The 27,978-nt window shown below is 45.9% G+C and overlaps 1 protein-coding gene across 13 annotated transcripts in view; it reads right to left on the reverse strand.

Annotated features, from left to right (window-relative positions):
• Positions 1–273: 273 nt before the first annotated feature.
• The window catches only part of LOC147026882 (transcription factor 7-like 2), a 167,268-nt gene continuing 139,563 nt past the window's right edge, over positions 274–27,978 (reverse strand). For 4 of the 13 annotated variants that reach the window (XM_085882764.1, XM_085882768.1, XM_085882766.1 and 1 more), the window contains 8 exons: positions 21,192–21,278; positions 11,500–11,607; positions 10,447–10,603; positions 9,635–9,742; positions 7,818–7,866; positions 5,767–5,839; positions 3,834–3,996; positions 274–2,585 (listed from right to left, as the gene is read on the reverse strand). In XM_085882764.1, the coding sequence (XP_085738890.1) occupies positions 1,809–2,585; positions 3,834–3,996; positions 5,767–5,839; positions 7,818–7,866; positions 9,635–9,742; positions 10,447–10,603; positions 11,500–11,607; positions 21,192–21,278 (1,522 nt within the window). In that variant the 3' untranslated portion in view covers positions 274–1,808. Of the gene's footprint in view, positions 2,607–3,829; positions 3,997–4,087; positions 4,112–5,766; positions 5,840–6,431; positions 6,505–7,817; positions 7,867–9,634; positions 9,743–10,446; positions 10,604–11,499; positions 11,608–21,191; positions 21,279–27,978 lie in introns of those variants that run through there. The other 9 variants (XM_085882772.1, XM_085882773.1, XM_085882774.1 and 6 more) reach the window with 9 other exon arrangements.

Here is a 27,978-nt window from a genome sequence, read left to right on the forward strand (position 1 = left end):
CATTCCTCATTACAAACGCATTTCCATCCACTCTATTACTGCATTTCTTCGTTGCCAAATTTTGTTTCAGAACACAACACCGAACATAAATTCTTTTTTTTTTTTCCTTTACAATATCGAGGCTCATGGAAGAGCTAGATGACAAGATGGCATAAAAGGCAATTAACTGAGAGTGGGGCAATAATTGGACACAGGCAAGAGAGTGCATGAACAGGAAGAGATAGAGATAGAGATAGAGATATATGACAGCAAGCTGTGTAAGTATAACATATCAAAGTTTTCTCAGGGTAAATTTATTCTGCATTTCGGTAATCACATGTGACAAGCCCAAAACAAATTGGGAGCATTCAAGGGATGTGACGAACGAAAAAAAAAGATCATTAAAAACAAAAAAAACCTGAAAATTTAAGAAGCTAAAGTTTCTATACAACGCATAATACATCGTTATCCTTTTCTTCTGTTTGGACAAACATCGAGTGGGCGTGGAAAAGTGCGATTTCCTTCATTACTGGCATATACAAAGGAACCATTTATAATATTTTAAAACGAATTTTTGGCCAAAGCATCACAGGGACATTGCCTTTTTCTGCCAATTCAGCGGTTCAAAAAGAAGAAGAAAAAAAACCAAAAGAAAATAAACGATGGTCATTCGGTGACTTTCTACGGCATCTCACGAGACGAATTTGTTTGTGTCTCAGGCTCTAAAATTGCCGTCCCCTTCTCGAGAACCATGACACGGAGAGTCAAGAAACTTGCCTGAGGACTTTTAAGTGCTCACTCAGGTCCACCGGCCACAGCCACAGCGATGGGCGAACTTCGGAAGAACCCGTATAAGGTCCGCTGGCACCATACCCACACGCGACAACCCAGCGCAGATGCAGCTAACGTATATTCCGGCAAAACCTCAGACTCATCTCCGCTTATAAACCTCACGCAAGATGCTTTGAGCGCTGTAAAAATTATTACGTTCACTAGCATTTGGTCACGTAACACAGCGCCGCACAAGTCACACCGTTACGCACAAAATACCGACTGGTGGTAGACCGCCCACTGGACTAGTTTGGCAGTGGAGCATCTAGGAAATGCAGTACAAACAATAAATACGATTACCAAAAAGCACAACATCCTCCGGACTGCATTTGTTCTGCAATGGTTCTAATGCATGCTGCTTGCCAATGAGGTTGGCTTTGAATGCCAATTATAAATGAATAATAGATTTTTTTTTATATATATATATTATATATATAAAACCACCGCACACCGAGGAAGTATATTTAAATCCTGAGAATGCATGAGCTGTCATCGCCATTGCCAGAAATAAACAAAATTAACAACCGCAAACTCAAAAGTGCCCACTGCGGGAGATCTTCCAAGGTGGGCGGTGACCCCGGTTCCATGGCCGGCACCCGGGCGAGCAGATAATGTATCCAACCAAGTTCTGCCCGTATGTGTGCCAAAGTCTCATGACAGAAACAACGGTTATTAGTTTGCATGCAATTTAATATCCACAACAATTATTGGATACCTTTTGAGCAGAGATCCACGGATGTTATGCAGTCCTTGTGGTTCTGAATATTGCCAGCTCATGGGAATATGGCATATTGAATTTCCATCGAGCAAGGATGTTACAACGACCAGTCTTGAGCTTCCCGACTGATTAGGCTCATCGTAGATTCATCTATAATCTTACTCTTTCTCATTATTGGTCAAAGCATGTCCTTGCAAGAACGATAGCTTTTCTGGATTACACGGAGGTTGGGGTTTACTGGGATCGTTCAGGTTAGGTAGATCTTGGTCCACCATACTGGTCATCGTTTACCAGGTGGTGTGTGCATGGTGTTCAATGCAGATGGGGAAGATGGGAAGATGGGCAAAAGCAAAACATGAACTGAAACATTTGGGACAAAAGGATGCATTGCTAATTCACTCCACAGATTTACACACCAACAAACGGGCACGTTCGGACACTGCCGTGAGTCCAGCGGCCTGCTGAATGTAAAGGAATGTGTGAGATATAGGAGGAAAAGGAAAGGACCATCGTGGCGGCGGCAAAAACGTGTGGGAAATACGAGCATCTCCGGGTCATGCAGTGTAATGTGGAGTGTGGAAACCGTTAACATCGGTTTCACATCTTCGTGCTTTGACCAGATACGTGGGTCCTCAAATGACTCATTGGCAGTGGCGGAGTTGTCTGGCTCGAGTACTTCCCCAAAGGGTGCTCCTTGAGTAGGTAAAGCATGAATGACACCCGTGGTCATAGCTACACATCCTCGTGTAAAGACAGTCTGTGCTGAGGCATGGGTTATGAGGCCCCAGAAGTGCCAGGGTGTGAGATTGTAGGTGGTCGTAAAACAACCTGAGGCATTCCATTCGGCCCGCGAGATTCTGACTTGGGAAGCAATACTGAGGGCTGTATTTGGGAAGTACCGCAGAGGCTGGGCGACAGGTGAGCGTGGTCTGAGGGAGAAGAAGGAGAGTCCCAGGGCACAGGAGATGGAGGAGGCGAGTCGATCAGGCTTCTGTCCGCAGAGTGAGGGCTGTTGTCGCCTTCCCCTGGTAGGTATCGAATGCACTTCTTTTTCCTCCTGCAGGTAGAGTGAATAGGCCTGAGAAGGTATGGAACAGTGCCACAGGAGCCATCACATAAAACCAAAAGTCACAGATATCTTTAGCATTATTGTGGCTACGCTTCTCAACAAACATGGTTATATGATTGCAAGTTTTGATACAAACAAACAAATAATTAACACCATATCATTTATTATGATTGCTATAATTAAATGAATTATTGATCCTCCAACAGGAATCAATAACTTGTCTTAAAATTATTGTGCCAAACTGATCGATAGGCAAATTTTAAGGTATATCAACTGCAATACCGCAAAACAGAACCTGTTTTTTATTTCCCCTTTCGACCTCACAAATCTTTCCAAGGGCTGAAATGATTTTTACATTTGCAGATGGAACTCATTCACAATAAATGTATCCAGCAATGAAGCGTTGACAATGTGAGGGGAAATTCACTTTCTGGAAGGAAACTTTTTGGCTGTGTTTACCCATACCAGTATTATATACACACACACACACACACACACACACACACACACACACACACACACACACACACACACACACACACACACACACACCCACACACACACACACACACACACACACACACACACACACACACACACACACACACACACACACACACACACACACAGATATATGTATATATTCTGACTGGTGCAACAGAATTTATTTTTGAGGAACCTGTTCAAGTTGGCTGTCCATCTGCAATTTGTTGGACATTAAATATCCTACAGTGTCTTTTGCAAAGAACGTGACTGGCCTTTCCTTGCAAAAGATACCGGCTCCAACCTCATCTTCCATATGTGATGAATGTGAGTATAGAAGTCAAATGTGAGGCTGACCAAATCGCTTCATTTGGACCCTGCTTGGTCTATATCGACCAGACAGCCACGTTAGTGGGACGTTTTATCCACTGGCTCCACAATTATGAACTGGGCAGCTGCTGCACAAATGGTGAGCCTCCAAAAACGGTCAGATTCAATCAAAAACACCAGACTATCATTCTTTTTATGTCTCTGAAATGGGTTTTGGGTTTATCCTTCATCCTCTATACTTTGCTACAAGGGGAGAATCAATGGAATATCTGACTGTTTCCTGTACTTCCTCACCATCTATTCACCCACAGAAAGCAGTAATTTTGCAACAGCAGCATATAAATTGATACTGACAGCATTGTTGATGAGAGATGAAACTTGCATCCCACCCCCAAAAAGCTCATATTATGATGCAATACCAACATAAAGCACAACTGTGCTTGAAAGTTCGTATTGGTGCAATAGACAATGATGCGGGTTCAGCACGGTGTTTAGATATGAAGATGGTGGTGGCGTAGTGTGTTGGAGAGAACGTGCTCGATGAACCCGGGGAAGGCACAGGACGGATGATGCAAGCAAGCCCAGGCTGCCAGCCGTTAGTGCCAACACATGCAACAAGCAGAGAGGAGAAGAGATGGTTGGAGTATGGCCTGGAGAGAGGGCAAGCTGGTACATACCATGGCTACACTCCACATCACAGACTGCTTGCATCAAACAGAGAAGAAGAGGCTGTAAGCTACAGGTTAATGCCTGGAGTTCCCCTGGATCTCATTTTGGTCGATGAGTATGGCTTTGGGTGCTACATAATAACGGTCATCGAGTTCGGTCCGGTCATGTCAAAGTCAAGCGCTCCGGACTAAAATCTCATTTAAGTCGAGAGAAGTTTGCTGGAGCTGTGTCCTCTTGACAGAAAACTGAGCCTTACAAATGTAATGGATCAAAAGAAAGTGTCATTAAGATGATACTAATTGTCTGCAGCGATTCAAAAATGGAAGGTGATCGATTTGATAGTGCAATGAAAAATATTAACACATACAATCCTCAAAACAGAAAAAAATTGGGGAAATTAAATGCCAAACAAATGATCCGTATTTCAATCTGACAGCTTCGTGCACTCGATGGTTTCCGTATCTGAACGCAGTTGCAGTCGGACTCTACCGACCCGAATTTTCACTCAATGTAACTTTATTCAGCTCCGCGAAACCTGAGAAACAATTTCCATCTGTCCTTGAGTTGGGGCAGGTTGCTTGAGTGGAAATGAGAATTTACAGCAAATTGCTTTTAAAGTTGATCCATTTGATACCTTTGACTCTAATTCTCCCAAACCCCCAAATATCCATGTGAATACAACAATCTGTTTATCACACACATGAACAGCAGTGCATTAAGACAGAACCCTGACATACCCGACATGTAGAGAACAAGTTATGGTGAGTTATGCCAATCATGAATAAATGTGTAAATATGTGTGAACAGTTGAAAGTAGCCTGAATTGAACACAAGACTAAACACAATGATGGAATTTTCTGTTCACTTCCCTTTACTTTAGTGATGGTTTGCACTGGCATATATTGTCCTTCCATTAACCAGTTGATCACATTGATATGGGAGAGGAAGGAGAACTTCGAAGTGTAAAAACCAAGGTAATTCCTGCTTACCGGATACTTTCCAAAACCACCAAGAAAACAAATAGGTTAAATGCAATTACTCACTGACCCATCATCCCTCCGCAGGCCAAAAAGCAATGGTGATTCAACATTCCCAACAAACAGGCTGGGAAAGTACCGGGCAGGAGGCCCAACAGAAATGTTGAGAGTGCGAACGATGAAATGGAGTTAAAGTAGGTTTGAGTAGCAGAGAAAGGGAGTTTTTGGAGAAAGTGGTCACACCCAACTGGAAGCCAAGACCTCAAGATCATTGATTGAGAAAGGAGAAAAACATTACGTGCAGAGGATTTCATACTTGCCTGAGTAAAGCTGTATCATATTCCTGTTAAACTGGAATACAATGTCGTTTTGATCGGATATAGTACACTTTGGATCAAATACATCCTCTTGATCGAATAGCATCCAGCTCTGATCAAATGTGGTCCAAGTGACCAAATCGCCTGATATAATTCCAACATTATGATTCCCATTTTCCCCAAGGAACTGGTCTCAGCTATTAGGCATGGAAAATAAGGAAATCACAACTTGCTGCACAATCTGAAAAAAAGTTTAATTAAAGAGGAGAAAGAAAGTGAGGATGGGGAGTGGGGGGAGGGGTGTGGGGAGGGGGGGGAGTAGGGGAAGGGAAATCGAGCATTGGCCAAAGGGTGAAACGAGTATAATGGAAAGTTGTGGAGGTTGAGAGATACCTGCATGGTTTGCACCACAAACTCTGCTGCTCAAGACCAAACAAGGCACGACACTTCTTTGGCGAGTTTGCATCTGTTAGTTTCGAGCAAAACACAAACACAATGATGCAATGTCAGCTGGAATGGGGAGCTCGAGGGGCCAAGCAGAGAAGATGGACTATGGAACAAGCTAGTGGAACTGTGGACTAAGGGCAGCAGATGCAGCAGCATCAGCGATGGCAGCAGCAATGGCAGTGATTGGCTGAAGAAGCAGAGTAGTAACTCCACCAGAGAATATAAATTACAAAAGCAACCAATTGAAGCAGGCAGCCAACCATAAGAACCAATCAGCAGCACTGGTGCGGGTAGAATAACCAAAAACAAGAAGGCAGCAAAAAGATCAAGGAAAAAGGTCAGTAAGGAGAAGGATGCAGCAAAGGAACAACCAACCTGTGACATTTGCAATTGCAATGAAAGTGGAGATTGGCATGAAGAGAGGGAAAAGAGCACAGACCAGATAGAAATGTGGCATTTGAGAAGTGTATGCAATGGCCATCGTTCCTAGTGTCTGGAGAACAAGGGAAGGCAGTGAGTAAAATACACAAATGATGAGAAGTAGAAGAGAAAGAGATGGGGTTTATGAGTCCCGTGATGTAGCGAGGGAGTATGAGGCCAGGTATACACACCTGCAGGGCCCGCACCAGCTACTTTGCTGCTCTAGCCCAAAGCGAGCGCGACACCGCCTGGCTGCCGCCAGCTCTGAGCACGGCATTGAGGGGCGCCAGGGGCCAGGGAGAGGAGGGTTTCGGGCAGGCAGGGGATGAGAAGGACACGTCAGCGCATCTCTTCTGCGCCTGTTCTCCAGCTACAGCTTACTCATGCATCTTCATGCAGCGTTAATAGTAAGCTTTCTATATACTCACTTATCAGGCTGCAGGACCTACTATGCACCATGTTTAAGCCGTGTTCATGCATGACCCAAGCTTGCAGTTAACAGCAGGATTTCCCATTTGTTTTGTTGAGAAATGTTATATTTTTGGGGGGAAATAAGTTGCATCAATAAATAATATTTTGCCAGAGCCCACAATGCAGTAGACTTTTCAGGCCAATTATATCCTCCATTAGTTGTACTGTCGAGGGTAAAGCTCAACAATTAATCTGAAATGCTTGTCCTGAAAAGCATCAGCTATGGAGAGCATATCTATAGCTGAAGACAACGTGGGACAGTGGGAGTGTTTGAATGAAATTAAAGGTTGGAAAGGGGTGGGGGATGGAGGTGGGTGTTCAGGAGGGAGGGGGTGGGGGTGAGTTGGGAGTCAGTATTCACAGTTGCTGCATCAGTAGCACAATTAACATGAATGTTGGCATGAGTCGAAGCAAGTGAACGGCATGCCATGAAAGCAGCATATGAGAAAAGGGCTCGAGCGGAGTAGGAGTGTTGAGAAAAGATGGATACGATCAGAGAAGGGGACAAAGCAAAACGAACAAAGAGAAAAGACAATGGGAAGAAAGGTACGAGGGAAGCTTTGACAAGAGAGAAGAGCAAAAAAAGGAAGGAAGAACAAAGGAACAATGAGGTACAAAGAAAATAAGAAGGAATGAAGAGAGACAGAAGGGGGGGGGAGGGGCTAGTGGAGACAAAAATCAGAAGGCCATGCATCAAAGCGTGAGCGAGTGACGAGGCAAAGCTGCATGATAGTTAGTGCCGATATGTCCGCATAATAACACAATTTAACAAGTTAACTACGGTGAGACTCCAAGGCAGACCGAGCGTGCAAGGTTATTATACTTTCTGGGTAAATGCTCAAAAGGGTTCATTGTTGTCTCAAAGTTATCGTTTACAGGTTTCAGGCTCTTGCATGACAGTTTAGTTGTGCCAATACTTGGCCATTTCATATAACACAGTAATCATGAGTTTGTGGAGGGTTACCTTTGAAAGTAAAACACAAGATTGGTTTTGGTTTAGGTTTCGAGGAAATTGAGAAAACAATTTTTTTTTTAAAAACGCCTGTGTTCACAAATGCACCTTTACATCCCACGAATGGCCACAGGTATTGTTCAGCTCGACTCACCTGTAACATCGACTTGTTGCTTTTCCCTCCTCCTCTTCTTTTTCTTCCCCTGCACCAAAAAAACGGGGCAGGAGGACTTTGTCAAAGACCCACAGAGGAAGTACAAGCTCTTCACCGTAAGTTTTATCCATTATCGTCATTACAAAAATTTCCACGTGAATCTTTCATGGAGATCCGATCTCATTGGATGAGAACCTCATCAAATCCCACAGTAGATTTTTAGATGGGAAATATGGTTTCCGTTCATTTGTACATGTCAACAACTAATTACCTCCAGTCCTCCACCACCGAAGGTGAATGGAGGTTTTGTTTTTACCCCTGGTCTGTCTGTATGTTTGTTTGTTTGTTAGTGAACAAAATATCTCAAAACGTTGTGGACGAATTCGGACGAAACTTGGTGGACATGTTGGGTGTGCAACAAGGAAGAATTGATTCGATTTTGGTGAAGATCCGAATCTGCATCCTAGAATTTTTTTAAGTGATTTTTCATCATTGAGAGATACGGCGAAAAACGACATACAGCAGGATATCTCAAAAAAAAAATGATGGACGGATTGGGATGAAACTTGGTGGATGAGTCGGCTTGGTGACGAGAACAAACCGATTCAATTTTGGTTCAGGTCCCAATCCAGATCCGGTCTATCAGTGGGATACAAAACATAAACTAATCAGTCTGGCGGAGGAATGCGCTCTACCGAGTGCCCTCCTAGTTTGACTTGCAACTCAGAGATGGTAGATGGAAGTGAGTTGTCGGTGCTCCATAAAACCTTCAGCACAGTTTAAGCATGTGTTTATTAACCTCCGCCATCAAAGATCGGAGGTTACTGTTTTCACCCCTTTCTGTTTGTTTGTTTGTTTGTGAACAGTATTACGGAAAACTCCTCGACGGATTTTGACGAATCTTGGTGGGGGGGTTAGTTCTGGTCCAAGGATCATGCCATTAGATTTTGGACTTGGTCCAAAATCGAATATGGCCGCTATGGCGGCCATTTTGAAAAAATATTTGAATTTTTATTTTTTTGCATTTTTACATGTTTTAAGTGATTTGCACCCCCCCCCCAAAAAAAAAAATTTGTTAGAGAAAAAAAAAATTTGACAAACTTTTTTTAAACAAAATTTAGATTTTTTTTTTTTTTGCATTTCTACATGTTATAAGTGATTTCCAACAAAAACATGCCAAAATTATAATTGCAGCTGATTTTGGAACTTCAGGTGGATATACCCACGTAAAATCAATTTCTCTCTCAAGGAATCTAGTTATGACGAATGAATCGAGTATGTAAAAGTTAAAAGTAAAAGGGAAAGTTGCAAACTATAACTCTGTGAGCACTGTTGCGTCAAATTGAATGAATAGGATATCAGGTTCACTTGAGTGACCGAGCACTATTGGCGGCGGAGGTTTTGCACTCTACCGAGTGCTCCCCCTCTAGTTACACAACTGTTTCTCGAGTCTCTACAAGACCAACGTCTTGACAGGTAAATTGAACAACCGAGTAATCGGCGAATGTCGGTTCAGTCCAATTTACCTAACTCTTTTTTTCACCTGCTTTTCATCTTTTTGCCTCTTCTTTCGGAGATGATCTCCAATGCCACCCACCCTCATACCATGACAATATCTTCCTGATGAATCTCAAGTCTGTGCAATTATTCCAACCTGCATAATAATATTCCTCACTTTTGTCAATAGAGATTTTGTCACCCATCTGTTTGCAAGCTTCCAGCCCTGTTTTCCTTTTATTCTTTCATAAGCTGAAAAGAAGAACATGGGTAGGGAGAAAAGAATAGCGAGGCATGCAGGTATGCCAAGTGTTATTTACGTAATTGTCACGCGCGGACCAGCCGGGGTAGAGCTGCATGTGGAGCTGCCGTTCTTTGCGTGCCAGTTCATAGTACTTGGCTTGTTCCTCCCGTGAAAGGGCATGCCACTGCGGTGAAAGAATAAACCAGTGTAGGTTAGCCAGGGAGTACTCTTACACAAATGCAAAAGTATAAGCATTTCACGTGAAAACAATACTCGGTATGCATAAAATACAGAAAACATAAGTAGGGAACTTATATGATGCAAGTAAAAGTACCTGTCACCCAGTGATGGGAAAAGTTTCAGTTAATCCATCAATTTAAATTATTTTATGGACTTTATTAAGGTTAATTGGGTTGCATGCACTCTTTGTTTCACTCAGAGCCAAATCTCTGAGCTACTTATATTGCCCACTGCAAAATGATGGTGCAACATTTGGCGGGGGAGGTTGGATTTGTCTTTGCTCAAATGAAATTTGGCATCAACATGCCGGTTTTCCTGTCATTTCAAAAGTGAATGTTGAGCTTTTCCTGCATGCGCAGCTTTTCAAACGCAACGGAGGAAGTGGCCACCATAAACATAAGACAGACAAACGCATGGACAGACACCACGGTTCACATCACATAGAAGATAAGCTGTGCATTAGATTTGAAGAGTGCATTGGCCAACTTAGGCCATATTCTATCGTATAACTCAGAGGATTTCACTCCCAAAATCCTGCTGTTGAAAATACATAGGCATCACATTGGCCATCCTGTTCCCAGTCTATATCAATACTGCTACATCCTGTGGAAATCGCATTGCAATATGGTGTCCGGACACTACACGTACTCTGCGACCGAGGATCTGGTTGATCGCGGCACTCTCTTTGAGCGTGCACTCAGCAACAACTTTGGCGCGCATCTCCTTCATGTACAGCATGAAGGCGTTCAAGGGTTTCTTGATGTGTGGTTTCTTGTCCAGCTCCTTCTTCTCCTCCATCGCTTTCCTGCTCACATCAACTCACATCATCTCTAAAGCTACACCACACGGCTCACAAAACTTAGATGCGGTAGTGTGTGTATACAGCCTTGAGAGAGGCAAGGATTTTACTTGAAAATAGCATTTCTTCATCAGGTTATTTAACAATCTCTAGATAAGGGGAAAAAAAAAAGAGTTCTCCTAATGGGTCACATGTTATCAGTCCATGGCTTGGTGCTCATAAGGAGATATCATTTTGCGCCAAAGACCATTTGTGGGTGATGCCAAAAGATGTAGCTGTGCCCCGGCGCCTTTCTGAAACTTTCATAAGTCGTTGCATAGTCTGCACTACAGTGAGGTTATCGGGAACAGTTTTTCCCTAACAGTTGAAGTTTAACATGATGGTCTAAAAAGACCGAGGCCAGCCACTGCTGCACCTCACAAATTCCATGACAATGTTTAACGCCAAATATAATTGCAATGATGTGCGAGAGTGAGGTCGATTCATTGAACCCTACCCGATACATCGAGACTTTTGATCGTGCACAAAATGGCAAGGTCTGCAGGTCTCCAGAAAGTCATTGTACAATTAAACAGCCATTTAGAAAAAAAAAACACCGATATATTGGGAGATGCAAAACAAAAGAGGGGTGGAAACAAAAAATGACCAACAGCAAGACCTTAACAAAGTGGCACTCGGATTTGCATATCCTCGCCCCACTCTCGACACACACCATCTCTGCACCTGCCACCCACCTTTCAACCGCACGTGGCCAAAGTGTGGGTGGCGTGAAAGTGATCTTGTGGCATTATGTTTTCTCCAGAAAACACGAAGGAATGTTTAATTATCACTTTTCAGGAGACTGGCTGAGAGTGGGCCAAAAGCAGAGAAAGAGAGATGGAGAGCGGTGCCCATGTACGCACATGTTGATATGCGCCATTTCGGGTTTGAGTCCCGAAGTGACAATCGCTGGATGAGGTATGCCGGTAGGGTGAAGGCCATGGTGGGCAGGCATCATGTGCGGTGAAAACCTGGAAGGATGAACCGACCATCATCTTAGAGTCAACGGTGTGGGCATTTCAAGAGCATTTTATTGATTCAAGATCATAAATGCAAAACTTCCTTTACCCCATCCCCTTTCCCTCAACATCCCTTAAGATTAAGGCCATCTCCTCTTAACCTCCTTTTAATTCTCCCACAGCTTCCTTTCTCTGCACTATACTTCTATCCTCCCCTTCACCTTTCTGTTGTCAATTTTATTTTTTTTAATCCACCCTCCACCTGCCTCCTCATTCTCTACACATGCGGATGAGTCCAAAACGGTTTTGTGCCGAGAAACTTCGGAATCACCTAAATCCCAGAAAGCTATTAGTTTTATGGGAATTTGTTTTGCTGAAATTCAAGATGCGTGAAAAACATTCCTGGTTGAGTAGTCTTAAAACCCATGGTCCAGTGACAATGGCCGTGAGGACCTAAGCGTTAGAAATAGCGACGTGAGTCAGATCGAGTGGTTTACCACAGGGCCTGGTGAATCACACCAAGCGTTGTTTCATACCTCCTCTTTAACCCACAGCTATTTGTGTATCATGATATAACACAACCCACAAATTAAATAACAATAAAATATCACTGTGTGCTCCACTTAACTAAAATATCTCTGAATAGATCCAGGCAAGGCAATGACGCAGTTGTTATTCTACTGCGAAGGACATGGTGGTCGATGCAAAATTATAAAAGTTCTAAAATAAAACTTTTTATAATATGTATATAAAAATAAAACAGTATATAAAAGAGAAACTTTTTAGTCCCCATCGTGTGTGGGCTTTTTTTTGGGCTGCGGGTTGCATCATTGGTTCGGGGCACAACAATGCCGCTGATTACCAGTATACTGGTGCTCGTTTCACTGACCTCAGAAGGATGACGGGCTGAGTCAACCCCCTGGTGTTAATTCAGTGGCCAACAGGGAACTCAGGGCCCTCGGATCCCAGGCCACCACCCAAACCGCTAAGCCAACACCAGGCTACAATTTTTTTGTTGAAAATCATTTTTTAATCTTTTTTTCATGACGATCCCAGAATGCTTTCAGGAAGACCTTAAGGTGTGTGCAATCAAGAGCCAGAGTCTGAGGACCTGTGCAAATTACACAAGGAACTTTGGCGCAGGAGTAGGCCATTTGGCCCATCGTGCCTGCGCTGCACAAAACCCATTGTCATCACCCATCAACATGCAAGTTGTACTTATCATGCACACAAGCCAATATCCCCATATCCCTCCATCTCCAAACCATCCAGGTAACTATCATGCACACAAGCCAATATCCCCATATCCCTCCATCTCCAAACCATCCAGGTACCTATCATGCACACAAGCCAATATCCCCATATCCCTCCATCTCCAAACCATCCAGGTACCTATCATGCACACAAGCCAATATCCCCATATCCCTCTATCTCCAAACCATCCAGGTACCTATCATGCACACAAGCCAATATCCCTCTATCTCCAAACCATCCAGGTACTTATCATGCACACAAGCCAATATCCCTCTATCTCCAAACCATCCAGGTACCTATCATGCACACAAGCCAATATCCCTCTATCTCCAAACCATCCAGGTACATATCATGCACACAAGCCAATATCCCCATATCCCTCCATCTCCAAACCATCCAGGTACCTATCATGCACACAAGCCAATATCCCTCTATCTCCAAACCATCCAGGTACATATCATGCACACAAGCCAATATCCCCATATCCCTCCATCTCCAAACCATCCAGGTACCTATCATGCACACAAGCCAATATCCCTCTATCTCCAAACCATCCAGGTACATATCATGCACACAAGCCAATATCCCCATATCCCTCCATCTCCAAACCATCCAGGTACCTATCATCCACACAAGCCAATATCCCTCTATCTCCAAACCATCCAGGTACCTATCATGCACACAAGCCAATATCCCTCTATCTCCAAACCATCCAGGTACCTATCATGCACACAAGCCAATATCCCCATATCCCTCTATCTCCAAACCATCCAGGTACTTATCATGCACACAAGCCAATATCCCCATATCCCTCGATCTCCAAACCATCCAGGTACTTATCATGCACACAAGCCAATATCCCTCTATCTCCAAACCATCCAGGTACCTATCATGCACACAAGCCAATATCCCTCTATCTCCAAACCATCCAGGTACCTATCATGCACACAAGCCAATATCCCCATATCCCTCCATCTCCAAACCATCCAGGTACCTATCATGCACACAAGCCAATATCCCTCTATCTCCAAACCATCCAGGTACCTATCATGCACACAAGCCAATATCCCTCTATCTCCAAACCATCCAGGTACCTATCATGCACACAAGCCAATATCCCTCTATCTCCAAACCATCCAGGTACCTATCATGCACACAAGCCAATATCCCTCTATCTCCAAACCATCCAGGTACCTATCATGCACACAAGCCAATATCCCTCTATCTCCAAACCATCCAGGTACCTATCATGCACACAAGCCAATATCCCCATATCCCTCTATCTCCAAACCATCCAGGTACTTATCATGCACACAAGCCAATATCCCCATATCCCTCCATCTCCAAACCATCCAGGTACCTATCATGCACACAAGCCAATATCCCCATATCCCTCTATCTCCAAACCATCCAGGTACCTATCATGCACACAAGCCAATATCCCTCTATCTCCAAACCATCCAGGTACTTATCATGCACACAAGCCAATATCCCTCTATCTCCAAACCATCCAGGTACCTATCATGCACACAAGCCAATATCCCTCTATCTCCAAACCATCCAGGTACATATCATGCACACAAGCCAATATCCCCATATCCCTCCATCTCCAAACCATCCAGGTACCTATCATGCACACAAGCCAATATCCCTCTATCTCCAAACCATCCAGGTACATATCATGCACACAAGCCAATATCCCCATATCCCTCCATCTCCAAACCATCCAGGTACCTATCATGCACACAAGCCAATATCCCTCTATCTCCAAACCATCCAGGTACATATCATGCACACAAGCCAATATCCCCATATCCCTCCATCTCCAAACCATCCAGGTACCTATCATCCACACAAGCCAATATCCCTCTATCTCCAAACCATCCAGGTACCTATCATGCACACAAGCCAATATCCCTCTATCTCCAAACCATCCAGGTACCTATCATGCACACAAGCCAATATCCCCATATCCCTCTATCTCCAAACCATCCAGGTACTTATCATGCACACAAGCCAATATCCCCATATCCCTCGATCTCCAAACCATCCAGGTACTTATCATGCACACAAGCCAATATCCCTCTATCTCCAAACCATCCAGGTACCTATCATGCACACAAGCCAATATCCCTCTATCTCCAAACCATCCAGGTACCTATCATGCACACAAGCCAATATCCCCATATCCCTCCATCTCCAAACCATCCAGGTACCTATCATGCACACAAGCCAATATCCCTCTATCTCCAAACCATCCAGGTACCTATCATGCACACAAGCCAATATCCCTCTATCTCCAAACCATCCAGGTACCTATCATGCACACAAGCCAATATCCCTCTATCTCCAAACCATCCAGGTACCTATCATGCACACAAGCCAATATCCCTCTATCTCCAAACCATCCAGGTACCTATCATGCACACAAGCCAATATCCCTCTATCTCCAAACCATCCAGGTACCTATCATGCACACAAGCCAATATCCCCATATCCCTCTATCTCCAAACCATCCAGGTACTTATCATGCACACAAGCCAATATCCCCATGTCTCTCCTTCATCAAAGCATCCAGGTATTTATACAAATCCCATTTAAACTTATCCACTCCCTCCAATACTACTACTTTTCCGGGGAGACCATTCCATGCATTTACCACTCTCTGACTGAAACTGTCCTATCTTTCATCTCTTTTACCCTCAAACTGTGGTCCCTGATCCTAACACTTTCCACATTGCTGGAAGACTGCACTGCAGCTGTCTTGTTGCACAAGCCTCGAGTTGGCTTGGTGGTTTGGGTGGCTGCCTTGGGATCTTAAGGTCTTGAGTTTGTGCCCCGTTTTCCGCTGAATTAACACCAGGTGGGTTTGACTAAGCCTGTCATCCTTCTGAGGTCAGTAAAATGAGTACCAGTGTACCGGTGGAGGGGCACAGCATCAACAGCATAGTCGTGCCCCAACAAAATGATATCTACCCGGCAGCCAAGCTGCCATACGCAAGAAGACAAATAAAAGCTATCTTGTCCACACCCTATCAGATCTCCTTGCAGTCGCCTCCTTTTCCAATGTATAAAGTCCTGTCTCCCTCGGACGTTCTTCATAGCTTCGACCAGTGAACCCTGGAATCGATATCATGTAAACATGTGATTTATATGCGAAAAATGCAAGTGCCACCTGGAGCTTTTTTGTCCCAACTTGCAGAAACCTTGCTGCAGTTTTTAATAGACACATAACATGAATATTCCCTTCCTCTGATCGAGATACACGACATATACAAATGAAACCGTGGCATCATGGGGAGTCGGTGTCGGATGCAACAAGAATCAACGCAAATTTGCATTTGTGTCCGACGGTGTCTCCCTCTAGTTTTGGAGCCAAACGTAGACATTTTGAACCATTATTGAGCATGGAGAGCCAAAAGCAGAGCACCAAGAAGTGTTTTAACACAAGGATATCATTTTGAGCCCAATAGTGGAGCAACTTAGCTAAATATAGCATAACAATTGTGCAATTTGTGAGGAAAGCACCAAATTTGGCACACCAGTAGCCTAACATATTATGAACAGATTTGGATATTGGGCCATCTCAAATTCAGCCGCCGATGGCTGTGGCAGCCATTTTCCACTGCCATCAAAAATTTTGAGATGGCTCAATATCCAAATCTGTTCATAATATGATAGGCTACTAGTGTGCCAAATTTGGTGCTTTCCGCACAAAATGCACAATTGTTATGCTATATTTAGCTAAGTTGCTCCACTACATCACAAATTGGTCATCGACGCAGCTTCAGCATGGACGTTTATTCCAAGGAATTCAGATACCCTTGATGCTGTGGCCCTCATTTATGGTCCTTACATTGGACAGATATCAGCAACGAATATCGAGGGAGAATCTTGGAAAGCTTGGACAGCACATCAAAGGGAATGTGTTAAGTGCTCTCTATCTACACACACACACACACACACACACACACACACACACACACACACACACACACACACACACACACACACACAAACCCTCTCTAATGTTGTCACATCTCCAAGTGTGCATCGCACCGGGCCACCGGGAGACAAACACCAACAAGCAACTAATTACAGTTAATTAAGTTGCCGGCGTAATTAGCAAGACGCGCGAGGCCTTCTTCTCCTCGAATTATAAACAAACAGGCTGTGAAACATGGTTAATTAAGCAACAATTAGTCAGACGCCAGCGGGCAGTTTGCCATCCCCAACTGGGTGAAATCAAAGCTGGAGATTTTAGTGCCGACGCACCGTAAACGGACGGCCGGGACCCTGGAAGCAAGAAGTGCTCTTGTGATCAGACGAGATGGAGCAGCTGGAATCGGGACATCTCGAGGAGCCTTGATGTTCATATTTTGCTGATGTTTCAAAGAAAGCTGCTTTTGTCACTTTTCTATTTTTGTTGTTGTTTATTTTATCCAATGTCGAGATTCGTATTAAGAACTAACACACAGAATGTATAACAAAGGGAGCAAGAGACAAGAGGGACGGGGGAGGGAAGCACAAAGCAGTGGGGGAATAGAGGCGTGAGGAAATCTGTGGAAAGAGGGATGGGATGGGGTGGGGTACGGGGGTAGAAAAGATCATGGTTTTGGATGGGGGAAGATAAGAGGTGATGGTGAACAAATGTTTTGAAGACCTGGAGGGAGGAGTAGGATTGAAGAGAGTGTGGGAGTTTGTTCCAGAGGTGGGAAAAATGAGGAATGAAAGAGTGAAGGTGAGCAGTAACTCCATTTTGGTAGTTTCAACAGAAGGGGGTTTCTGGTGGACCTTGAGCACCCTGCAGAAATATGGGTGGGGGACAGATCACAGACAGAGTGGGGGGGGGGGGCGAGGCCAGTGAGGACACGGTAGAAGACAGAAAGACCACCGGCCTGCCTGTGGTGAGAGAGTGAGAGACCCAAAGACTCAACCTCATAGGGGGAGATGCCAATGATCCTAAAAGCCTTGGTTTCCACAGTGTGAGGCCGAAAAAGGTGTGAGGCAGGAGCACCAGCCCAGAGGGGAGAGCAGTACTCCATCAGACTGCGGATGAAAGCTTTGTATGTGGTCAGCAGCTCAGGTGTGTACTTCGTAAATGAACATACTCCAAAACTAGATTTCGTTTTCAAAAAAAAACAACCTTATTCAAAATCATGCGTAACTGAGCCAAACTGCGCTACGCTCACATACATCAATTTTGGGGGATGTTTCTGTTTCAAAGGTCGAGGCTTATGGAATAGCTGGAACACATTAGAACAGAACAGCGAATACACAGTGGAAAGGGGGAAACACACTAACAGCAGGTTAGAGGGACATAGCAGTTGGATACTTGGAGAAAGAATGGGCATGGGGAAGAATGAGAGCAAATGGAGAGGGAGAACACAGGGGTAAATAAGTTGGATAACGCAGGAAGAAGGGAGCTGAAAGTAGAGAAGGGAAAGCACTGGGGTTGAAACAGAAATGGAACGAAAAAACCGATGGAGGAGTGGAGGGAGAGGGTGGAAGACACAACCTGAAAAGGAATGGGCAGCATTGAAGAGGGTTAATGAAGATAGAAAATATCATGAATATGAATGGGGGATGTGCTGAGGAGGTGAACAGCCATCTTGAAGCCCCGAAGGTAAGAATTAGATTGAAAAGACTGATTTGTTCATTCCACATGTGTGAAAAAAGAGGAACAATTGAGTGGAGCGAGCAGTGAACCTGGATTTTGGGAGTATCAGCAGAAGTGCGGTATTGACAGATCATGAATGCTATAGACAAACCAACCTTAGGGATGAGGGTGGGAGGGGTACAGAGCATGGAAAGGGTAGAGGGTGGAAGACCATAAAGGAGGTTGTCAAAGACAGAGAGGACACTGACCTATTTGTGATGTAGGAGTCGTGTTCAATAAGTTACACAGTCAGCATGAACCTGAACCAATCCGCGACGTCAGGTCACTTCAGGTCAGGTATGGCAGCATGTGCCGGAGCAGCACGTCGCTGCGTCCACTTCTGCTGGTACTCCAGAGGTTTCCATCTAGCCATCCCCCAGGGAGATGCCTGGCCCATCCCCATCTCCTTGAGATGCCGATCAACCTGCTGCAACCACGAGGCACGTGGTCGGCCCATTGGCCTCCTCCACTCACGAGGCTCCCTCGCTGAGAGAATCTGATGAGCAGGATCAGCGTCAAGAAAACGAACCACATGTCCATACAGTCGCAGCTGATTCTCATGGATTATACAGGAAACAAATCTCATCTGAGTCTCTCTCAGCAATCTCTCATTGGACACAAAGTCTGACCTGCAATAGCCAAGGATTCTCCTAAGAGATCTGGTACCGAAGGAGCTAAGTCTCCATCTCAGATCCTTGTTCAGATTCAGTCTCACATCCCTAGAGCAAGATAGAAACCACCAAGGACTTCAAGACATGGACTTTTGTCATCCTGCATTGATACCGACAGTGCCACCCCCCATGATCCAGTGAATCCATGATTCCCCAGGGCCGACCCAGATGTCTATTGACCTCTGGCTCCAGACACCCACTCGAAGGGACCACTTCAGGCTAACTCGAGGAGACTGCCATCTGATGCACAACTACTCAGCACCAACCGAGCACACACCATAATCCGTTACGTGATGGTTCCTTTCATGCAGTGTATTAAACCCGGATCATTCCTTCAACTTGTTATATCAAGTTTTGAGGTCGTCGTTGTCTGCCTCTTCAAATCCTTGGTGGTCATCCAAGCGCAAACCAAGTCGTGCAACTCATCGTACATGTTTCCTGTCATTCAGCTACGTCAGGCGGATCCTTTGTCTAACGAATTTTGAATGGGCCTGTGGCTTACTCCTCCAAGGCAGCAGAGATCGTTTCATTTACTGAACGTTCTTTCAAAGTTGAAGAGACAGTTTCGGGGTTTTGTCTGATTATTATTAACAGCTTCATTAACATCATAATGTTGTCCATGCTTTGCTTCATTAATCTATCATGAGAATATTATTATTATTATTATTATTATTATTATTATTATTATTACTAGTACGTGCCCATAAAAAAAAAAAATTCAAACCGCGAGCGAGAAACAACAACCACACAGGCCGTTTCTTCGCTCTCGCGTGTCAGTACGTGTGTGGCCCAGAAGTTCGCATATCGCAGTTACGATTATTCGCAATTTAGTTTTAATGGCCAATTATTCAATTAGCGCCAACGTATTTTGCCTTTTCGCAATGTCGTTGCAAGGAAAAACAAAAAGAGAAGAGAAGAGAGAGAAAAATTACTTCCTGGTTCGGAGCATACCAGCACTCTGATGTTACCGAAATTTAAACACCGTCTCATATGAAAACGATCATAACTTGCGGCATTGTGTTTATCTATAAATGCGCATAAGAAATCGAGAAATTATTAGAATACACGAAGTCATCACTCTCCGGAAGTCCGAACGTTGTAACCCGTAATGGGGAACGTGGCTGAGCTTCCCTTCCCCATCGGCCACGCCCACGCAACAACGTGTCTTGTCATTGGTTTGGTAAATAAATGGCCATAACTTTGGAACCACTTGTCCGATTAATATCAATCCTTGAAAAGGCACATCCTCAGGTCCCCAGCAATATACATGGCAAGTTTCAATTAGATCGGACCAGTGGTTGTCAAGAAACAGCGGTCACAGACACACACACACACACACACACACACACACACACACACACACACACACACACACACACACACACACACACACACAGACACACACACACACACACACACACACACACACAGATTGCTGGAATTATAGATAGATTAACCTTCCACATGGTTCACAATGTCAGACATGCGTTCTTGTGTCCATGTTGTTTCTATATTTTTCTCAACCACTTTTTTCCCCTAAATTCAGCCTCTCAACTCACAGAATGGATAAATAAATGAAACCTGATATTTGAATTTGTTATTTCACTCTGAAATGTTTTTGCATTTCCTGTTATTCATTCGATGGCTCATTCCACACATATGCACGGTGCCTGGTGCTTGGTGCCTGGTGCCTGGTGCTTGGTGCCTGGTGCTTGGTGCCTGGTGCTTGGTGCCTGGTGCTTGGTGCCTGGTGCTTGGTGCCTGGTGCCTGAAACATGACTTTTCATGCAGGTAAGTGACATTCGACTTTGTCCTTGAGGAAATATCATATCAATTGACCCATTGATCTCTGTGATCGACCTGAGGAGGAAGTTCATTCATTCAAACTCCTCAGGCTGTGATATCAGCCGTGTGTGTGTGTGTGTGTGTGTGTGTGTGTGTGTGTGTGTGTGTGTGTGTGTGTGTGTGTGTGTGTGTGTGTGTGTGTGTGTGTGTGTTAGATACATACATACCGTGACACAGGTGTGCTGACTGTCAGTGCTGTTGGGTATGGGTGCCTGAATCCAGCTGAACTCAGTGGGTAGACCGGCTGACCCTGCCTGTAAACGATACACCAACCAATTATAATCAACAGGTACAACAACAACAACAGCAACAACAACAACAACAATTCCCTGTACGAAGATGTGTTGGCCTCACATTGCTGTGTGAAGAGTGGTTTTGGGATTTTCAAACAATGTAGTGATATTGAACACACGTATAATATGCACATGTGATGTGATACGGCATATACACAAACTGTCCATCCATCCATCGGGACCATACTCTGTGCAGAGTGTTGGTGCTGCCTAAGCAGTCTCCTTGGCTATTGAGTCCAATACTGGACGGGTCACCACTCTGACACAGGCGACCACAAACACAAACTGTGAGGGACATATACCCGCATATCCGGAAGAGTGAACCACAAAAAGTGGACCGGCCCTGCATGGAGGTTGCTCCGGACAGGGCAGGTAGGCTTACCTCCTCATTGAAGGTCATTCGTGAGCCAGCTGAGTTTTTACTGCCAATCTGATATCGAGATGTAGTGATGCTCGTTGCATGAGCTAAGCTTTTCCAGAATCTTGGAATCGGAATCTTTCTTACGATTGCCTTCAGCCGGATTTGAAACCACGTAGCCTCTACCTTGCCAGGATGGTCTTTACTTTACAAACTAGAATGGAACTCGGTGGAGCGCATACCTCCTCCAGGCTTAACAGTTTCTGTTTCGCATCCTCCTGGTAGGCTGGATTTGGATCCGGACCTTAAGCAAAATCGAATTGGCTTGTTCATGTCACCAAACCAACTCCTCCACCTTGTTTCATCCGAATCCGCCCATAGATTTTTGGGATATCATGCCCTCTATAGTTTCTGGTCCTTTTATCTCGATGGAGAAGTTTGCTTTTGGACATTCCGCTTCCACAACATGAACCTCAGGTCAAAGAAACTTCGATTCTTCAGGGAGATCAGAATGATTCATTCTTGATTCAGACTGTTCCCATGAATTATTTTCTCATGAGTATGACCAAATCATAGCTGTTTAAGCATTCGGCATCAGAACACACAGTGAATGTCATTTTATGAGTGTGTCGCAGTGTCGCCAATATTCTGAAGGACCAAGAAACGTACATGGATGGGATGATTAGTGAATTATAAACGATTGGAATGGAAAATTCAGCTAAAAGTGATTTGAATGTTGGAATCAAGACCCAGTGCACATCTGCGAATCAAATTCAAATTTTACAACAAAGGCTCTTTGGAAATATCTTCGGATCATCTCAGGTACGAATGTACAGCTTGATCATAAATTTCAAGAGAGGTCCAAAGGATGAATTAACCCCCACTCCCGCCATCTTGTCTCATTGTAATTGGTCAGATCGATAGGAATGTGCTCAGCAGTTCTTCTTCGTCTTTCATAGGCAAATGCAGCACATGGCTGCAGGTAGCATCATTTGTTGGGGGTGCAGCTGTGCCGCTGATGCCCTTACCTGTAGGTAAGAGTCGAAATTTGGAATTCGCTCAGGGTGCTGGTGATAGTTCGCCCTACTCTTCGTGAAGGAGGCTGTAGGATCTTTCATGTCGACTACCTAATGCCAGCATCCAGTTTAAGGTCCATCTGAGGGCCAGTGCACGCAATCATTCTCATGCATCGCCCTGCCTGCGAAACACCAGGGTGACAGTTTACAGCTGGGCCGACGAGATTCAAAGCCAGGCCGGACAGCTCCCAGGTGAGCGTGTATACCTCAAGGCTATCCTACCAGTCATGCCGAGCAGTTAAATCAAAAGGAGCAACATCTATCCAACCACGTCAAACTTAGATAGCAAATTGATCAGATATTTGCCTATAGCTTAGATTTATGGGGGATAGGAGATAGCCGAGAGGACTGTGCGCTTGCCCCTGAGCTGTCAAGCATGGGATCAATATCGACCCAGCTTCAAACTGCCACTCTGGTGTTTAACAGGCAGGGTGGTGCATCAATGTTTGCGCTGTGCATCGGCAGGACGTTAACCTGGAGTTGGTTGTCAGCTAGCACCACCATCAGCTCGCATCACCATCAGCTAGCACCACCATCAGCTAGCACCACCATCAGCTAGCACCACCATCAGCTAGCATCGAGGGCATTGGTTGAATATCCCTTGGCTTCTTTCACCAAGAATAGGCGAACCATCACCTGAGACATATTACAAATTCCTGCACCTTTAGTCGCGTATCTTGTGTCTGGAGTGGAAACCCATCCAGGATTGGTTCTAACCTAGAAACGTTTGTCGAGTAGTCGTGATGTGCCCCACGCCTGGACAAAGAGAGTATCTTCTTCTTCTTCTTCTTTCTACTGCTCCCGTTAGGGGTCGCCACAGAGGATCATCCGTCTGATCCGCATAGTGATTTGGCACAGGTTTTACGCCGGATGCCCTTCCTGACGCAACCCTGGTCACCTCTTACGACACAGGGATAAGGATTGGGTTTCGTCATGATTCCGGGCTGCCCTACACCCTCTCATAGCGCGGCCCAGTGCAGAGCTCCTGTCCTCAAGCGATCCTCCAACCCAAGCCTCCGAGTAGCCGGATTACAGGCGCACGCCACTACGCCCGGTCTGGGCAAAGAGAGGATGGATTTCTAATTTAAATTAATCCAATTCGAACGGTGGACGCAGCTCTAATCACTCACTCACACACACACACACACACACACACACACACACACACACACACACACACACACACACACACACACACACACACACACACACACACACACACACACACACACACACACACACACACACACACACACACACACGCTGATCGTGTGGCTTGGTGGACTGAAAGACAAATTAATTAAATGAGAAGACAAGTTTTACCTTCCAAACAAAAAGTCGGGTGTCTAAGAAATGTAAACCACCTGTTTGTAAGCTGCTGGAGTCACGTGACATCAAAGTTTGTACAAATCACGTGACCGCAACATAATGCAATCAGAGTCGTAATTCTCATAACTTAGTGGCACCCCTGTTATTAAAACGGCCTAGTAATGCTTTAAAATTTCGTTCATAATTTATGACAATGTATTATTATTATTGTTATTATTATGTTATGCGTTTTGAAAAGTTAAAAGGCAAGAAAATTGTTGGGCTTTCGACTCGCTTATGTCTTATTTTGTCGCTTTCGTAGGTAGACAAATCATGGAAAGATGTCACAATGGCTTTGGCACGGTTTAATCACCGAGCTAAAAGTCTTCTCCAAGCACCGAGACTGGCCAAGATGTCAACGCGAGGAAGGTCCCACCACCATCACCACCCTCCAACGTCCCACCACCATCACCACCCTCCAACGTCCCACCACCATCACCACCCTCCAACGTCCCACCACCATCACCACCCTCCAACGTCCCACCACCATCACCACCCTCCAACGTCCCACCACCATCACCACCCTCCAACGTCCCACCACCATCACCACCCCTCCAACGTCCCACCACCATCACCACCCCTCCAACGTCCCACCACCATCACCACCCTCCAACGTCCCACCACCATCACCACCCTCCAACGTCCCACCACCATCACCACCCTCCAACGTCCCACCACCATCACAACCCCTCCAACGTCCCACCACCATCACAACCCCTCCAACGTCCCACCACCATCACAACCCCTCCAACGTCCCACCACCATCACCACCCCTCCAACGTCCCACCACCATCACAACCCCTCCAACGTCCCACCACCATCACCACCCCTCCAACGTCCCACCACCATCACAACCTCTCCAACGTCCCACCACCATCACCACCTCTCCAACGTCCCACCACCATCACCACCCTCCAACGTCCCACCACCATCACAACCCCTCCAACGTCCCACCACCATCACCACCCCTCCAACGTCCCACCACCATCACCACCCTCCAACGTCCCACCACCATCACCACCCCTCCAACGTCCCACCACCATCACCACCCCTCCAACGTCCCACCACCATCACCACCCTCCAACGTCCCACCACCATCACCACCCCTCCAACGTCCCACCACCATCACCACCCTCCAACGTCCCACCACCATCACAACCCCTCCAACGTCCCACCACCATCACAACCTCTCCAACGTCCCACCACCATCACCACCTCTCCAACGTCCCACCACCATCACCACCCTCCAACGTCCCACCACCATCACAACCCTCCAACGTCCCACCACCATCACCACCCCTCCAACGTCCCACCACCATCACCACCCTCCAACGTCCCACCACCATCACCACCCCTCCAACGTCCCACCACCATCACCACCCCTCCAACGTCCCACCACCATCACCACCCCTCCAACGTCCCACCACCATCACCACCCTCCAACGTCCCACCACCATCACAACCCCTCCAACGTCCCACCACCATCACAACCCCTCCAACGTCCCACCACCATCACCACCCCTCCAACGTCCCACCACCATCACCACCCTCCAACGTCCCACCACCATCACCACCCCTCCAACGTCCCACCACCATCCCCACCCCTCCAACGTCCCACCACCATCACCACCCTCCAACGTCCCACCACCAACACCACCCTCCAACGTCCCACCACCATCACCACCCCTCCAACGTCCCACCACCAACACCACCCTCCAACGTCCCACCACCATCACCACCCCTCCAACGTCCCACCACCAACACCACCCTCCAACGTCCCACCACCATCACCACCCCTCCAACGTCCCACCACCATCACCACCCCTCCAACGTCCCACCACCATCACCACCCCTCCAACGTCCCACCACCATCACCACCCTCCAACGTCCCACCACCATCACAACCCTCCAACGTCCCACCACCATCACAACCCCTCCAACGTCCCACCACCATCACCACCCCTCCAACGTCCCACCACCATCACCACCCTCCAACGTCCCACCACCATCACCACCCTCCAACGTCCCACCACCATCACCACCCTCCAACGTCCCACCACCATCACCACCCTCCAACGTCCCACCACCATCACAACCCCTCCAACGTCCCACCACCATCACAACCCCTCCAACGTCCCACCACCATCACCACCCCTCCAACGTCCCACCACCATCACCACCCTCCAACGTCCCACCACCATCACCACCCCTCCAACGTCCCACCACCATCACCACCCCTCCAACGTCCCACCACCATCACAACCCCTCCAACGTCCCACCACCATCACCACCCCTCCAACGTCCCACCACCATCACCACCCTCCAACGTCCCACCACCATCACCACCCCTCCAACGTCCCACCACCATCACCACCCCTCCAACGTCCCACCACCATCACCACCCTCCAACGTCCCACCACCAACACCACCCTCCAACGTCCCACCACCATCACCACCCCTCCAACCCCCTTCCACTTTTCGAGAAACTCTCTCTGATTTTCTGCTCCTCGCTTTCACAAGGTTCTCGACATCACATGCAGGGCAAGCGCAAAAGGCCCAGGCTGGAAAAGACAAATTCTGCACAAATCATTGTTGATAAACCAAACAGAGGAAGGGGGCCACGATGCTCCATAAACGCTCCTGAAATATTAATGTCCCTCCTTGCACGAGGATTCTTGCGACATCAAAGGGAACGGGGTGGAATCAATGACATGATAAATAAACGACTAAGGCATAATTATGTTTGTTACAATGCAGTTCGTTACACCTGGAGACGCAGCTGCTGCATGCTGCATCGGGTGACACCGAGGGCTACATCAGAAAAGGGCAGTGGGGTTTACACCCCGGTGGTCCGCTTTATACCTACGCACTTGCAGATACATTCACGACTATCAATATTGAAACTCGGGTCCAAGGATGATGAAATAACTCGGACGCAGCGGAGGCTCAAGGTGTTTGAGATTTTTCCCTCGAACTTAAGATCATAAATATTTCTTTTTTAAACTTTTTTCCAAAACATCCTTTAAAGGAACATTCAGCCTGACATTATTCACCCAGATTCTCATTTTCCTTTTCGATAAACCTGAACCGGAAAATAAAAGAAGAAAGAAGTGAATGTGAAATCAATGGGTTTCAAAAGCCTATTTGTGACATCATTATCTTCAGAATAATATGTCAACAGATCATTCTTTAAAATACCATCAAAATATTACTGAGAACGTGCCAAGTCTGAACTGTGATCAGGTGGGCCAAGCAGTAGTGACCACCTGTTTCAGCTGGTACATGGGCCACGGTGCATTGTCTGGATTTAGGGAAAACGTAGGTGATTTATCACCGACACCCTTAAGAAATTCCAAATTCCTGCTCTGATTGACTGCTACGAAGACAAGGGCAAACCACCCAGCACTGGTCTTACCAAGAGACTGCTTCAGCAGCACAAAGCAACTCTTGGACGCAATATGCAAGGGAATGAAAGAACAGAAAAAGAGGAGACACGGGGATGAAGGGAAGAAATAAATCAACCTGCAGAGGATTAAGCTAGACAGGGTCAATGGGAGTACCAAAAGATTGTGGGTAAGGACGGGGGATGACATGAGATGGAAGTGCACTTCCTGATTGAAGGTCTGAATGTAATAGTGGGATAGAATAGCCTCATGTTGGACGTTCCACAGATGGGAGGAAAGAGAAACAAAGGATTTTGGGAGTTTAATCACTAGAAGGGGGTTACCGAAAGAATAGTAAGCCTGGTGTTGGCTTAGCGGCTAGGGTGGCTGGCTTAGGATCTTTGGGTCTTGAGTTTGAGCCCCCATCTGCCGTTAAAATAACACCAGGTAGGTTGACTCAGCCTGTCATCATTCCA

This window comes from Eptatretus burgeri, chromosome 5, assembly GCF_056783735.1.
Source record: "Eptatretus burgeri isolate ZD-2024b chromosome 5, Ebu_testis_v1, whole genome shotgun sequence".
NCBI lineage: Eukaryota > Metazoa > Chordata > Myxini > Myxiniformes > Myxinidae > Eptatretus > Eptatretus burgeri.